Source organism: Thermobia domestica, chromosome 6, assembly GCF_964235325.1.
Source record: "Thermobia domestica chromosome 6, izTheDome1.hap1.1, whole genome shotgun sequence".
NCBI classification, from domain to species: domain Eukaryota; kingdom Metazoa; phylum Arthropoda; class Insecta; order Zygentoma; family Lepismatidae; genus Thermobia; species Thermobia domestica.
Window position 1 is genome coordinate 245,469,696 of NC_137459.1, and position 16,915 is coordinate 245,486,610.

The 16,915-nt window shown below is 34.3% G+C and overlaps 1 protein-coding gene across 1 annotated transcript; it reads right to left on the reverse strand.

Moving 5' to 3' along the window:
• Positions 1-1,765: 1,765 nt before the first annotated feature.
• Positions 1,766-8,007, reverse strand: LOC145688456 (uncharacterized). Its single transcript, XM_081762711.1, has 2 exons — positions 5,796-8,007; positions 1,766-2,900 (listed from the first exon to the last, which is right to left on the reverse strand). Exons 1-2 carry the CDS (start codon positions 7,768-7,770, stop codon positions 2,878-2,880), a joined length of 1,998 nt encoding a protein of 665 aa, XP_081618837.1. The 5' UTR covers positions 7,771-8,007; the 3' UTR covers positions 1,766-2,877.
• Positions 8,008-16,915: the final 8,908 nt, after the last annotated feature.

Below are 16,915 nucleotides of genomic sequence, written 5' to 3' on the forward strand. Positions count from 1 at the left end.
GCGCTCTCCCAGTTTGCAATATTAATTCTTTAAATGTGCACTAACAACTGGCAAAAAGTGGCCCCGAAGTTCACTTACCAAAGTCTGCCTTCTCCTTGTGAGTGTGCCCCCTTCCCCCCGGAACATAAATTCTGAAAGAAACAGTGCTTTCACCGAATACTGATTTTTGTTTCTAATCTTGTAGACATATCTGCTGAGGTGGTAGTCATAATTTACGTTTTAGCGAAATATTTCTGAATAGAATTTCGTTCAGACAAAGGATGACTTCAAATCTATACTTCGTATACATTATGGATTACAGGGGATACCTAGTACTATGTAAGGTATGCCGAACAATTGTTCATAAGGAGAGTGCACAAGAAAGTAAAAAAGCAGTGTCATCTTTAGATTTTTTATCAAAACTTTCAATTGAAAAATAATTCGTTGAGCATTGAGACAATTTTAAACAAATTCAAAATACTTTGATGGATTCCTAATTGTAATTCTTAATTCAGAAATCTGAGGACGTCTATATTCTAAGTGACGAAAATACCAGAGTTTCTTGTCTAACGAGTTAATTGGCTTCCTAGCGTAATTCTTTATTTCTTTTCTGTACACGAAAATACATAGATTAATACCTATGATATTAATCAAAGAAACTTAACCACACTTATAAGAAGCAATTATTATAACCACACTTATTTCTAATTTAATATGATGTATAAGTCTTGTTATAGATGTTATATCAGCTTGAGAGTTTATACTGTAAAAGTTATAGGAAGAGAGTCCTTAGCTATCTGATGATTAGGCTGCTCTAGAGTGTATTAACTGCTAAGGGGTGTGGGATTAAGCATTGTTCTATTCTTAAATTATTATTTATTACTTAACACTATTTTGAAGAGGAAACATAATTAAATTAACTCTCGCAGAAAATAATAAATATTTTACAAAAACAATTGTTTCAAAAACTTTATCACATGAATGGTAACTAATGAATGTAGGTGTGTAGGTATGCAGTTAGCACTGGCGCTTCAAAATCAGGAGTCTCCGTGTTTCAATTACATATATGCCTTCTTGGCTGGAGATTCTCCATCCCATTACGCGGAGGCAGGGATACATATTTTTAATATATAGGCCATGGCTGAATTAATAAATATTCTGTTAATTTTTTGTTAATGTTTCAGTGCACCTGAATCTTTTGGGCTATCAACTTTATCTAAAATCTTTTAAATAAATAAAACACATAACGCAATCACCATAATTTGATCCCACATTGAATACAAGAGTGAAGTCAAAACATACTCTTACAAAACATTATACAGCTCAATGAAGACAGTAAATATAAATTATTTATTCTAAATGAACGTTTAAAATAAATGTGAATACCATATTGTATGTATACTGATAATTGTAACGGATGAACGATACACATATAATCTTTAAATAGCCCCCACTACCCACAGTCCTGCGAGAACGGACGTCACCTCACTTCCCCCTTTAGAATACAAAAATTTTAAAAGGGGAGAGAAAGGAGAATTCCACTCCCCCACGGCTGAGAATAATGACGACGTGAAGAGTGAGGTTCAATACTGGAAAAGGCTTATACTGTATGCAAAAAATATCACTATTAAGATAATCAGGAATATGTCTACAACTACTTGAAAAATGTAAAAAAATTTTCTAACAAAATGGAAAATTTTATTATAACAATCCGAAACGTGTTATATAAATAGTAATATAGAAAACATTCAACAATTTTAACAAGTAATAATATCATTAATCGAAATCGCCGTTAGCAAGTAACATTTTTCCCAAAAGGATTTTTTTTCCAAGTGACAAAATTTTCTGAAGTATTATTATAACCAATCGTAAATCCAAAATATAGAATTTAGAAACCTATATAACAATATAATCAAAAATGTATGGAACTCGAAGTTACTGCAAAGTGGCTTTCTTTGGAATGAAAATGTGGGAGGAAATGATTTCTTAAATATGGGTCAAAATGCATGAATTACGAGCAATAGCTCAACTGTAATTCTATAAAATCCTTTCTTTTTTCTTTCCTTTTTCAAAAGCGGACCTAAGACATAAATCATTCATTTGAAGTCTCCACTAGCCTTAATATTTTCCGTAATTTCAATATATTAAACTTCCTGACTAGCGACTTTACTTTAGTTTTAACAAGGAAAACAAGAATCAACATGTTTTAACTCAAGGCATAATTCTGCCTACACAAAACCAGTAACATGAACTATTCAATTAACTATTTTTACTTTCTTACTTTTCCTTTCGCAATATTTTTAGAAATATGTGCTTCCAAAATATATTGAATAATAATAATGCTTCTAAATAATAACCATAGTCAGGAATTGTTATAGATTTCAAAAGAAGTTAACTAAACTATACGATTATACGGAAAGAATATTAATTTAATGACCCATTCTTTCATTCAGAGGACCTATCACTCTTACCTCATTTTATACACTGCGAAGCGCTTCAGTCTTAAAGCCAGAACCTCGGCTGCAACGTGACGTCATCCCGATCGACGACTCACGCAATCTAACCGAAGGTTAAGCAGTGCTTCCAACTCCAAGAGAAATAACCGACTTAACAGTAAACTGGAGTTTCATCTCACAAAATTTTCCTTTTACAAAATTTCATTTTATTATGAAACTTGGGTGGGTTACATAATATCCGAGGGTCGGTCAAAAAAAATTCCTAACCATAACAAATCCCAAGTTGAATAATAAAATAATTTCAATACATTACCAAATCTTCCATAAATATTCAAATGCTAACGCCTTCTTTACAAACTTCTACAGTAATTTTTCCAATTCCTTACACAACATACACAAAGGATGATGATGAGGTATTTACAAAATGAAAAGGGTTGACCTCTCACTTTCTCGGACGAGGCATTCCTGCAGGAATAAAAAAAATATATACAACACACAAAATTTGTTCGAACAAACATCCTAAAATATATAAATATATATATATAAGTACAATATTAATAATTTAGTTAACCTCAATTCTCATATCAAATCATCATTTTTTTTTCGTGTTACCTTATGGGTTAGATTGATTAACTTGTCTCGGTGGAAAATATTTCTTACAAAAACGAACATGGCGTTTTATATGAACATATGGTCTTTCAATATTTTCTAGCCAAACTGTATTTGGTGTAGGTTTAGAAATAAGGCGGTATGGGCCTTCCCACTGAGGGGCGATTTTTGGATTGAAATGTTTCTCTGCTGAAATTTTCATGAACCTTTTAACCAATACTAAATCATCAATATTTAAATTAACAGGATTATGTTTTTGAGTATAAACTTTCGCACTATGTTTCCAAGCGCGTTCAATATTATTATTTATATTAACTAATTTTTGCTCTTTATCCTGGTCATCGTCTAAAAGATCTAAATCCATCAACCATTTAACATCTAATGGATGGTAAAATTTCCGTCCCATATAAAGTTCACATGGACTAGTCCCAGTAGTTTCATTCATACTTATGTTAATAGTAAAAGCAATTTTAGATAGTAATTGGGCCCAATTCTGTTGAGACTTATCAACATAAATACGAATTAAATTTTTGATCGATCTCACCGTACGTTCGGCTCTGTTCGATTGTGGGTTATATGGGGAGAATTTTACACTCTGTATACCATAGCTATACAAGAATTTCAAGAAGTAATCACTCACGAAATAAGAAGCGCCATCACTTAGGACTTTACCAGGAAAGCCGTATCGAAGAAATAATTCCTGTAACTTATTACAGATGATTTTTGAGGTTAGTCGTCTTAAAGGTTCTAAAAAGACAAAGCGACTATAGGCGTCAGTGACAATTAAAATATATTCAAATCCAGAACTACTAGGCAATTTCCCCGCAATATCAATAAACCAAGTATAATTTGGGTGCAGTACCTTTTTTGTAAAATATTGACCCATAGGTTTTCGATTGGAATCTTTACAGGTTTGGCACAAATGACAGGATTGTATAAAATTCTTAATGTCAGAATATAAAGTAGGCCAGGTATACTTTTCAGCGACCTTAGCAATGGTTTTTCGATATCCCATATGCCCACCATGAATTATTGGACAATGAGAATACTCAATAATCGACTGAATTAAAGAATTAGGTATTACAATTCTAAATCCATTATTCCCTTTACCTTTTGTCTTTTTTAACAAGATCTTATTTCTTAATACATACAGAGGAACTTCTTCCTTTCGCTCTAACCTATTGATAATCTCTCTTAATTCAGGATCCTTCCTCTGGTGATCTGTAAGAGGTACATTAAACACAGGATTTTGCCAAAAATTAATGAAAGACAAATTTACTGTTTTATTATGATCTTTTACGACTTCCATTGTATTATCGTCTTTTGTATAGAATTCTAGATGGTTTCCAACCCTTGAAAGGAAATCGGCTATACTATTTATTTTTGATCTTACATGGACTATACGAAATTTAAACCTCGAGATTTTCTCTAACATAGTTCCATATCTCCTTTGTCTTTTATGGTTATTAAGTAACCAAGTTAAACTCTTACTATCAGTATATACTACAAAGGGATTTGCCAAATAATATTCAAATTTTTCCAAAGATAAAGAAAGAGCCTTAAGTTCTAATTCGTATATATTTTTACTCCAATCAGATTGTGGAATTGCCCTACTAAACATTGATACAGGTCTGAGATTCCCTTCCGAATCATATTGGCTGAGAACCCCAGAAAAATGACGCAAAGAGCTATCACAATGTATTACGAAGTTGGAATTCATATCTGGGACTTTCAAAATGACCTGACTACAAAAGGCATCTTTTAATTTTTGTAGGGCTTCATCATGAACTTTAGTCCATTTAAAACGCTTTTTTACATATCTTAATTCTTGAAGGGGAGCAAATAACTCTGAATACCCATAAATAAATTTTGAATAGAACGAGAAAAATGAACATATTCTGTTCACTCCTTTTCTGTTCTTTGGTTTTGGTATCTCCTGGATAGCTTTAATTCTCTCAGGGTCTATTGACATGTTGCCATTTTCAAAACGAAACCCTAAATATTTAATACTAGTTTGAAATAGACAGGACTTCTTTTCTGATATAGTAATTCCCCAATTTCTTAGTCGAGATAATACCTCCTCTAATAGAGCTTTATGACTCTCAATATCCTTGCTAAATAAAATTATGTCATCAAAATATATCTCTAAATTCTTACCAATTAACCCTTCAAAGACTTTTGACATCAAATTACTTAAAACAAAAGGTGATAACACTAATCCCATTGGTACCGATTTATATCGATAGATTTTATTTTTTGTCACAAAAGCAGTAATATTTCTACTCTCTTCAGACAGAGGAATTTGATGAAAACAAGATTTACAATCAAGTTTTGAAAAGATATTATTGTCCGAAATACTAGATATTACATTCTCCATGTTAGGAGAAGGATAGCTGTTTACCATAACCTTTTTGTTCACCTCTCCGTATGAAATTACAAGCCGCCTGCTTCCATCTGAATTTGTTACTAGAAAGCAGGGTGATGTGTAGGGAGAATAATCTACTTCCTCTATAATATCGTCTTTTAAAAGCTGGGCAATAAAAGAATCTAATTCCTTTTGCTTATGCGTTGGAAGTTGATAAGGTTGCAATCGAATGGGAGTTTTATCGGCAAGTTCAATTTTGTAAGTGAAATTTTTTACTCTACCAATTTTGTTTCCAATAACATCAGAATATGAAGTTAACAAGTTATTAACATATTCCTGTAAATTAGAATCACATAGTAATAATTGATCAGGAACCGTATAATTACCTTGAGATTCCTCCGGTTTAGTCTCCGGTGGATGCAATATGGACTGATCAAAAACGAATTCCACTCCTGGGTCAAACGTGGTATTAACTCCGCTGTCTCTGGTTACTGATGTCGATGGAGTCAAAATCTGATGAGAATTACCAAAAGATCTAGGTTGAGGTGTAGCTTTCGGACAACCAAGGTCGCATGGCGGCTGCTTTCCACTCACCCCATTCCTAGAAGTATATGCAGAAGCGAGAGAAGTCTGGGCACACAAAAGTTCATCAGCTCGGATCATAGGAACCACTAACTTCCGAGCTTTTATATTATATAAATTACCAGCAATGTCTATTATGGCGTCGTATTTTGTATGAAAGTCATTTCCAAGCAGAAGATCAAACTCATTAGAGTCCACGATGAAGAAAATTTCACTAAATTGATGTCTTCCAATTTTAAAATATAGTCTTACTCTCATATCCACTGTAACTTGTACATTTCCTAAGCCTATAGTCTGAACATTCACCTTTTCTGCCTTTATTTTACATTTTTTTCTAAGTTCATCATAAAGATGTCGAGCCAAATAAGAGTTCGTACTCCCAGTATCAATTAAGCACTTAAAACGCATACCCGCAATATAAACAGAAATCGCTAACAGTTTTTTCAATTCACTATCATTTTGATTTACATCTGAGTTATTTTGAGTTAAGTACTGAGATTCTAAATTATGGTTATGAGAAAATTCCGCCTTATCAAGATTTTTATAGTTAGATGGTAAAGAATACATAGCTGGAGAAACTAAAGTTTTATGTAAATTTCTTGGTTCACGAGATTGCAACACTACTTGCTGTTTTGTATTCTTCGCTCCGATAAAGGAAGATGATTTACGGGGTGGTACCAAGTCCCGTACGCTACTACCTTGATTACGTAATCGATAATAATCTTTCCTATATCTATGCAAGGCGTCATAGTGTTTTGCAGCTAAATACAATTGATTTAAATCGATAGGCATACCTCTTTCAGCTAGAAATTGATGGGCAGAAGGCGTTACCATATTAGTAATTAAACTACAAATGGTGGCTTCATCAAAGGACATATCAAGTACGTGAATAATCGATAATTTATTATCTACGAACTCATATAATGATTGCTCCTCCCGCATGGGAACGTAGAAAAATAGTCGCATGAATTGTGTTCTACCAATAGTGGAAATAAATCGCACCACTAAATGTCTACAAACTGTTTGCCAAGGGGAAGCGTCCCCAATGAACGATTGTATTACTTCTTGCATTTCTCCTTTTGTACGAGAAAGACAAGCTACCAACACAAGATCTAAAGGCAAACCCTTACCTCTGACAATACTATCAAGTTTTAATAAAAACTGAAATGTAGACTCAGTATTGGTACCATCTATTATAGGTAGACTATTAATATCATGCAACAAAGATTTATAGATTCCTTCCGAAGCAAATTTCTCAAAATTTAAATTTAATGAAGCTGCCATATTAAATGGTCGGTCTCTATATTTATTTTGAAAGCTCTGACTCCCTCCTGCTCTTAAATTAGGCGAGGAATTCGCAAACCGTGTACTGTGTCCCACATTACTTTGTGGATCCACGTTATAATTTTGATCCTGAAATGGTCTACTTTGACCACCTAGTAAAGGTTCGTGAGGATTCACTTGAATATGGGCTGAAGGCCTTAAATGATCAAACATAGGATTACTAAATTCATAAGAATATCCAAGAAATTCATCCCCACTCGAACTTGAAGAATCCGAAAATCTAGACTTTACATGCGTCTCCTTTGACTGTGCCATCCTTACAAGCACACCACAAAATATTAAGCTCAAAGAAACCAAAAGGATAATTACTATTAATTTTACAACCTTATCAATAATTATCTGCTTATTACACAATGACCTACTAAACCATAAATTTTGTATCCGACCCCGGCAACACTGTATTAAGTATTTTACGTTAACATTCATATACAACATTTATATTACTCAACAAGAAAGGCATAGTATAATGAAAATATGTTATTTAATTTAGAGGTTAATTTCACCAAAGAAATACACATAAATTTTAGAATATAAAGGGGAACACTTTTGCTGGACCTCCCCGAACCGGACCTCGAAGCCAGCATAAATTTGCCTTTCCAGGGCAGTGTATAAAATTTATTTTTATTTATAAATTATATATGTAACGGATGAACGATACACATATAATCTTTAAATAGCCCCCACTACCCACAGTCCTGCGAGAACGGACGTCACCTCACTTCCCCCTTTAGAATACAAAAATTTTAAAAGGAGAGAGAAAGGAGAATTCCACTCCCCCACGGCTGAGAATAATGACGACGTGAAGAGTGAGGTTCAATACTGGAAAAGGCTTATACTGTATGCAAAAAATATCACTATTAAGATAATCAGGAATATGTCTACAACTACTTGAAAAATGTAAAAAAATTTTCTAACAAAATGGAAAATTTTATTATAACAATCCGAAACGTGTTATATAAATAGTAATATAGAAAACATTCAACAATTTTAACAAGTAATAATATCATTAATCGAAATCGCCGTTAGCAAGTAACATTTTTCCCAAAAGGATTTTTTTTTCCAAGTGACAAAATTTTCTGAAGTATTATTATAACCAATCGTAAATCCAAAATATAGAATTTAGAAACCTATATAACAATATAATCAAAAATGTATGGAACTCGAAGTTACTGCAAAGTGGCTTTCTTTGGAATGAAAATGTGGGAGGAAATGATTTCTTAAATATGGGTCAAAATGCATGAATTACGAGCAATAGCTCAACTGTAATTCTATAAAATCCTTTCTTTTTTCTTTCCTTTTTCAAAAGCGGACCTAAGACATAAATCATTCATTTGAAGTCTCCACTAGCCTTAATATTTTCCGTAATTTCAATATATTAAACTTCCTGACTAGCGACTTTACTTTAGTTTTAACAAGGAAAACAAGAATCAACATGTTTTAACTCAAGGCATAATTCTGCCTACACAAAACCAGTAACATGAACTATTCAATTAACTATTTTTACTTTCTTACTTTTCCTTTCGCAATATTTTTAGAAATATGTGCTTCCAAAATATATTGAATAATAATAATGCTTCTAAATAATAACCATAGTCAGGAATTGTTATAGATTTCAAAAGAAGTTAACTAAACTATACGATTATACGGAAAGAATATTAATTTAATGACCCATTCTTTCATTCAGAGGACCTATCACTCTTACCTCATTTTATACACTGCGAAGCGCTTCAGTCTTAAAGCCAGAACCTCGGCTGCAACGTGATGTCATCCCGATCGACGACTCACGCAATCTAACCGAAGGTTAAGCAGTGCTTCCAACTCCAAGAGAAATAACCGACTTAACAGTAAACTGGAGTTTCATCTCACAAAATTTTCCTTTTACAAAATTTCATTTTATTATGAAACTTGGGTGGGTTACATAATCAAATAATTTCCCTAATTTCAGAGATTCAGTTATTCAGATAAGATTGAATACTAGCATGTGCAATCCTTCTAGTTAGTGGTTTTATACAGAGTGTTTCAAAACAACACCGACAAAATATTTGGGATGTGATTAATGACATCAAGATAGGACAAAAAGTATAGACCAGTCTGGGTGCACAAATGCTCCCTTTCGGAGTTATAGTATGCCAAAAATATGAAAAATGAACTTCAAAGGTCCATAGGTCCAAATCTATGGCACCTACCGTGGTTGGGTCAAGACTTCACTTAGGAACTATGTGTGCACTCTCCAAATATCCAACTTTCACAATCCTGCGGTACTTCCGCAACGATTTTTATAGAGGTAGTTGGTGAGTACTTCAAATTATATGCCTTTAGCCAAACTCCCTCTATAGAAATTGTTGCGTGAGTACCTTAAGATTCTGAAACATGCATTTTTGGATAACGCACATATTAGTTTTAAGTGAAGTCTTGACCCTTCTACGGTAGGTCCCATAGTTTTGGACCTATGGACCTTTAAAATTCTTTTTTTTTTATCATGTTCAAGGCAGCCTATAACTCCGAAAGGAAACATTTCTGAATCCAGGTTGGTCCATATTTTTTTTGTCTTGTCTTGGTTCAGGAATCACCTCCCAAACGTTATCGGTGTTGTTTTGAAACATTCTGTATATTTGATACCAAATAATAGGTATGGTTCAGAAGTATAAAAAAGATAATAATTAAAATTCAGTAAGGTTTATCAAATTTGCTTTGGAAACACGCGAAAATCTAGTTAAGAATTTCTAAAGTACTTTAAAAAATTTATCCCAATTTAGAGATACGAATCCACTTTATTTTAATGGCGTAGAGGACTCGGATTCGATTCCCGGTGGGAGCTCATGTGGTTCGGATTCCACGTGAGTTAGTAGGTCCACGTCTAATATAGCCTCGCTGCTGAACGGGACGTTAAACTCAAAGTCAACTCAACCCAACTTCATTTCAAGTTTGGTTATGAATACGAATTTGCTTTAAATCACTTGCAAAGAAAATACAATTTTCGACTATTGCATTTTCCTTTTTTTAATCAGTCAATAATGAAGTCCTATGTTTTCAATGCAAGAGACGTCTTCTTAATAATGCCAAACAATGGTAGTAATTAGGTATCTCTCTTGTATATAATTTTTAATTACGAAGGAATGTTACGTATGAAATTTTGGCGGCTTGGCAGCAATTGTACAAGGAATTGGAGTGCATAACCGCTAGTGAGAGGTTAGAGCAGAGGTAGCATTTCGGCTTTAGGTACTGAGGGTTGCGAACCCACTCCACCCACTCAGGGAAAAATTTATTTTTTAAAAATATATTTCGATGATTGCATCACAACTTTTTCTGCATGCTTAATCACATATTCACATAACATTTTATGGATGAAATGTAACCCTTAAAAGGGCTGTTTGAAACTAAACACGTTCTTAATATGATGTCCAGTGACCACCTGCTTCAACAACCGCTAACATTCGACGAGGCATTCTCTCTATCATTCGACGGACATAGCCCGTGCCAATCGTAGCAAGATCTTCCCAAGCATTAACGACCGAATCCCAGAGCTCATTGGAAGTTCTAGGAACTTCATTAGCCAATTTCTCCCTCAAACACCTCTTTACCTCTGCCCAGACATTTTCTATTGGGTTAAGATCTGCTCCGCGTGGAGACCAATTGATTACCTCTACATCATTTTGCTCTGCCAGCCACTCTTGGACAACTCGTGACATATGGACAGGTGACCGATCGTGTTGAAAGTGGATTCCTCCCTCAGGATAACGTTCGGGAACAGATGGCATCATAATATTCTCCAAGATGAACTTATACTGTGCACCTGTAAGACACCCATCAATCCTGTGAAGATATCCAAATCCATCTGCAGAGATCCAGCCCCAGATAGCCACTGATATGCGTCCGTTGGAACGCTTGTGCCATATGTATCGAGGATCGAACCTGGAACCTCTCTCACGAAAGACACAGACTGGTCCATCATTTGCAGAAGAAAATATACATTCATCGCTGAAAATGACACTTGTCCAGTTCCGATGCATATTTTCCTCTGCAAATTGACGTCGTCGTCTGATGTGTTCCGCAGAAAGAAATTCCTTAATGGCTGCACGCCGAGCGAAGAGATTAGCCTCCCTGAGTCGCCTAATAGCTGTTTGACGTGATCCAGGAAAGTCAGCGGCTTGTCGCAGTTGACGCGGAATTTGAATGGGAAGTTTCCTTGGCTTGTTCAACCAGACGACGGTCTTGCTCGTTTGTAGTAACTCGCCCTCTCCCATTACTACGACGACGAATTGTTTCCCCGGTAACACGATATCTGTGTGCCCACCGCTGACCTGTTCTAGGGTGAATGCCTACATGTTCCGCGGCTTGCTTAGCGCTGTAACCTTCGTCAAGAAGCGTTATGAAACGAATTCTTGCTTCCTCCATGACGCCTACCACTCAAATGTAAGTGAATGTCTATCTAGAATAAATCCTATGTATTACGTGGCATTTACTAGACATGAACTCCCTTTTATCGAATTTTGATTGGTTGTCAATATCTGATATTTGGTAGTGTGAATTGAGTCCTTACTTAATAGCCCTACAGTATCACACGAAACACAGCCAGAGGCGTTTTCTTTCAGCTTTACCTTTGAATGTGCATAATGTAACTTGTATTCTCTAGACGTTTCAATAACCAAACACACTTAACTTCAGAACTAGTAACAGTATATATGTGCATCCCGGTTTCATTCAATGACATCTAGAATACTTCTTACAGCACCGAGGTTATATAAGACGTAGACTTACAGACTAGCGTTTAATTTGAACAAATGCACATTCACCGATTAATCGAATCAGGCCCGTATCCAGGGGGTCTAGGGGGCCGGCCCCCCTAAATGTTAGCTGTCCCCTAAAAGTTTCACGGTAGGCTTGCAAATGAACTATAATATGGTTGGATCGGGCCTCCCCTAACTTCAGCCGGTCCCCCTTTACATTTTTGGGCTGGCTACCGGCCTGAATCGAATCCAAAGAGCCCCCATTCCTTTCACAAGGATACCCCTTAGCCGCAAGTGAATGCAACATTCCTTTAAATTATATATACCTGAACCACTTTAAATCACATATAGACCCTATTTGATTCATTTTTAATTTTCTTCGTAACAATAAATCCTATTTAATGTATGTATACAATTTACCGGTAAAATAAGTACCAAATTTCACATAAGTAAATCCCCACGCTAAGCGGGTTTGCATATCAGGGCTCCTAACTATGAAAATATTTACGATCACCCCAACCCCAATCATTTCACAGATTCAACCTGTTGTATATAAGTTATTAGGACAAAAATTTAGTGTAATTTATACGAAAAACCCTTTCATGCATTGCAAGACCTGTAACGTCCGAATATTCACCACAAACTTATAGTCGTATCGACATAAACAAAGAAAAAGTGTGGAGCAGGAAACCACTTTACACAAAAGTCAAAAGAGAGCCATTGAAGACATACGAACTGGCCGAGCGGTTTGGGTCACTAGTCTATCAATCAGAAGCTTATGTGTTCAAACCCTGTAGAAAATATTCGTTTTGTTTGTTTCTTAAAAGTGTGTTCCTATTTTCATCAGAGGAGTGAGAACATTTCTTTGAATAAATCTTTGGAAACTACTTTTCTCTGAAATTCGATTAGAAGCAAACATTATAAGAATTGCTAATCTAACATCCACAGCTGGAAACAAAATATTAAGTATGTTCAATATTTCATTATTATCCTTTGATTTGTAATGAAAAACTAATTATAAGCATTGCCAATTTCAGAAGATTCTCCCCCGGTAATGGTCAATATATGAATGAAAGAAAACTGATAAAACATTATTAGTCCATTTGAGCATGATCGAAGATAACTTATGGCCACGAAGGGGGAAATTTATGTCGACAGGGTCTCCAATTCTCCCACAGGTCATGCCCTGAAATCATCAGTGTTTGAAAGGTTTCCTTAACAAATAGAATATTATATTCATTTCTCGTTCTACGTTTTGAAATGGAAAAATCATAATTTTAAAGAGAATTATAATACAATAAACATAAAGATTTATAGACCTAATGAAGTAAATATTCTTGTGTAAGTTATCGATTTCTAATCGGATTAAAACTCGAATATTTGTTTGCATCACACTTTAAAGTAAATCCTCTCTCTATATAATTCTTACTGGAAAACATGTTTAACTCCAATTACTTAATCAATATTTTTAATAATATATTTTTATTGTAATACTCCAAGTATAATTGAGTTCTTCCACGCGAGTATTTTACCCGGATATCATGCCGGAATAAGTAAAACTATTGGGAAGATCTGTGCACGCCTTACGTGGCCTGAGATGCAAAAGGATATTAGGGAATATGTTTCTGCTTGTAAGGAATGTCAGTTAAATAAAAGTAATAATGTAAAACCTGCAGGAAAGTTGATTTCTCAGTATGAGAAGATAGTAAATGGATGTTGGCAAATTGACATAATAGGCCCGATGGTAGAAAGTAAATCAGGACGTTATTGTCTGATAGTCGTAGATTCATTTTCGAAAAGAGTCTTTCTTGAACCAATAAAATTCCTTTCTAGTCAAAGTATTATCAATAAACTTTATAAATTAATGTGTAGGAACGGTTTTGTGTTTTCAATAGGTCATGACAATCACTCGGTGTTTACATCAGCTAAGTTTAAAGATTTTCTCTATGCAAATGGAATTAGGGACATAAATACATCACCATATCACGCGGCGTCGAATCCGAGTGAAAGATACGTGTCTACGATAAAAAAAATTCTTTGAGAATATATTTTGGACAAAAACAAACATCTTGGGATAAAGGAATCTGGGAAATTGAGTATTCAGTAAATTGTGCTATTCACGAAGAAACAAAATGTAGTCCTATGGATTTAATTTTTAATTATGATGTATGTAATCCGTTGGATGTTAAATGGCAAATAAAAGCTTCAGATTTAAATACTCGTGAACCGGAGTTATGGTCAAAGGCTCTTCAGAACATGAGCAATGCGTGGAAACGTAAAAAGAAATTATATGATAGAAGGCGTGTTGATCATAATTATAATATCGGGGACAAAATTTTGATTAAAACTCAGTTTCTTTCCTCTTTGAGTGATAAGAGAACTAAATCTTTGTGTCCAAAATGGAGTGGCCCATATTCCATAGAACGTTTCTTGGTTGGAAACACTGTTCAAATTAGAAATACGGAAAATCCTAGAGATATTAGAAAGTGTCATGTGAGTCAAACAAAGATATTTAGGGAAAGGAGAAACATTGTAAAATAATCATAAATTCGATACCTCTCATACTATTAATTAGATAGGTGATATAGAGAATCTGTGATATAAAGAAATGATATTTATGGTCCAGTTTTAAAATTAAATATATATATGTGGATATATTTAATTTTTAATGTGTTACTAATACTTGTCTTTGTTAGTTTTCCAGATCTGGATGTGTTGTATAATTGTTATGGTTTTGTTAATTGTCCAATGTAATGGTAATTCTCGGAAAATTTTATGGAAGATATATCAAGATGCCCAATTCATGTAGCGAGCAAGAATGGATGTGAGATGAGTATTATGATAAAATTGTAATATTTTATTGTTATTACTATGAATTATGGAAAGTTATATTAAATTAATACAATTAGATGAACTCACCTCTGATAATATATATATAATTAAAATGGTTATTGATATTAAACCTGAGATAATGTCACATTTTGAAATTTGTGTATTTTATGAATAGGAGAACGACTGACGACTTTTCTTTAACTAACGTGAGTGTTTGTGACTATAGTAATGAGTGAAAGTGTGTTTGTAGTTTAGGGGGATTTTTTTTCTTTAGTTTGGTTTTGTTTAGTTGGAGTGAACGAGTTTGGCGAGAATGAGTTAGTTAGAAATAAATAGATGTAGGTTAGATGTGTTAAATTACTAACAGCGACTGACAAGGACTAACGATAAGTTAAATTCTATTCATAATTAAGAAAATAAGGATAATTACATGTTACAAAATTTGTTATAAAAAGTTGTGCCAACTTTTTATCGCTGAGTGGGCGATGTGTGTTACGTGCGGAAATTTTATCCACACTTAATAATAAAAAAAAAAAAATCTTGGAGTGTATTGCCTGACGAGTATGCAACCCGAAATAAAGATGTAATTTTTTTAGCGCCTCTGGCGGAAAGTGGTGAATTACGTACCTACGACGGTGCTTGAAGAGGATGGCTTAGCCATTTGATTGCTACCGTGCAAGTGGGCACTATCTGTTCTACTATATTCAACTGTGTATAAGGTTATTATATATATATATTACGGGTTTTCAGAATTAGTGAATTTTACCGTTTATTCCTGAAAAAGAAATCTATATTCGGATATTTCTAAAGTATTGGTATCTAATTTCTGAATAGTGTTATTTTGGTTTGGTGATATTGTGTGGATGAAAAGTTCTGTACGGTGACACCAACTTACTTAAATCGGGAGTGAATGGAATTAGATATCACTTTTGTAAATGGGTGAGTTGTTATACTAATTTGTTATATTCTCTGATTTAAGGTATTACATTAATTATGACTAAATATATTTTATATCTATTTGAATTATAGAACGGTGTGTTATTAAAAAAAAATTTGAATAGAATTTTTTTTAAGAAAATTAATTATATGGAATTGTGGTAGGGTAGATGCTGCTACTCTATTAGACTCCTTAAATATATTTACAGTAAAAACAGTTTTATCCAGTATAAATATATATATATATATCAGGATATAAATTTACTTATGTAGAAACTACTATTCTTGTTCAAATCCATTGAAAGTAGATATTGCTTGATTGAATTATTGTTATAAAGTTTTCAATTCACATATATAACCTTTTATTTCCATATCCTAATAGCATCTTTCTGTTTATTTATATCATGGTTTTTTGTTTTGGTAAGCTGAAACTCGTAGAACTTCTATAGATGAGAATTCATATAGAAAATATAGTTAAGATTTGCATTAGGAGGATCTTGCATAATTTCCCTCATTTAACAATTATTATTGTAGGGCATGTTTCCCTTTATAGATTTTTGTCCTGGTCATTAACGGCCGGTGGCCCACGACGGAGCCATACCTAAGGCACGTTACAATGATGAGAAGATTGGTGTTTGGTGTGCCATTTCCGCCACACGCGTTATTGGGCCCATATTCTTTGAGACGACAGTGAACAGTGACGTGTATATGGGAATCCTGGAAAAGTTTTATACACACTTGACCGAAGAGGAGCGTCAGTTATGTTACTTTCAGCAGGACGGTGTAACATGCCACACATCAGCTGGATCATTGTCCCTTGTGCATGAGATGTTTACACCAGAGAGGACAATCAGCAAAGGCTTGTGGCCTCCTCGGTCACCAGACTTGTACACGTGTGAGTTTTACTTATGGGGACTGTTAAAGGGAAGAGTATACGAAACAAATCCACACACAATTGAAGAACTCAAGACCAGGATGTCACCAATAGCATTACAACACAAGAACTGACAAGGGTATATATGAATCTCCTCAATCATGCTCACATGTGTGTTGAAGTGGGCGGAGGACACTTTCAGCACCTGCTG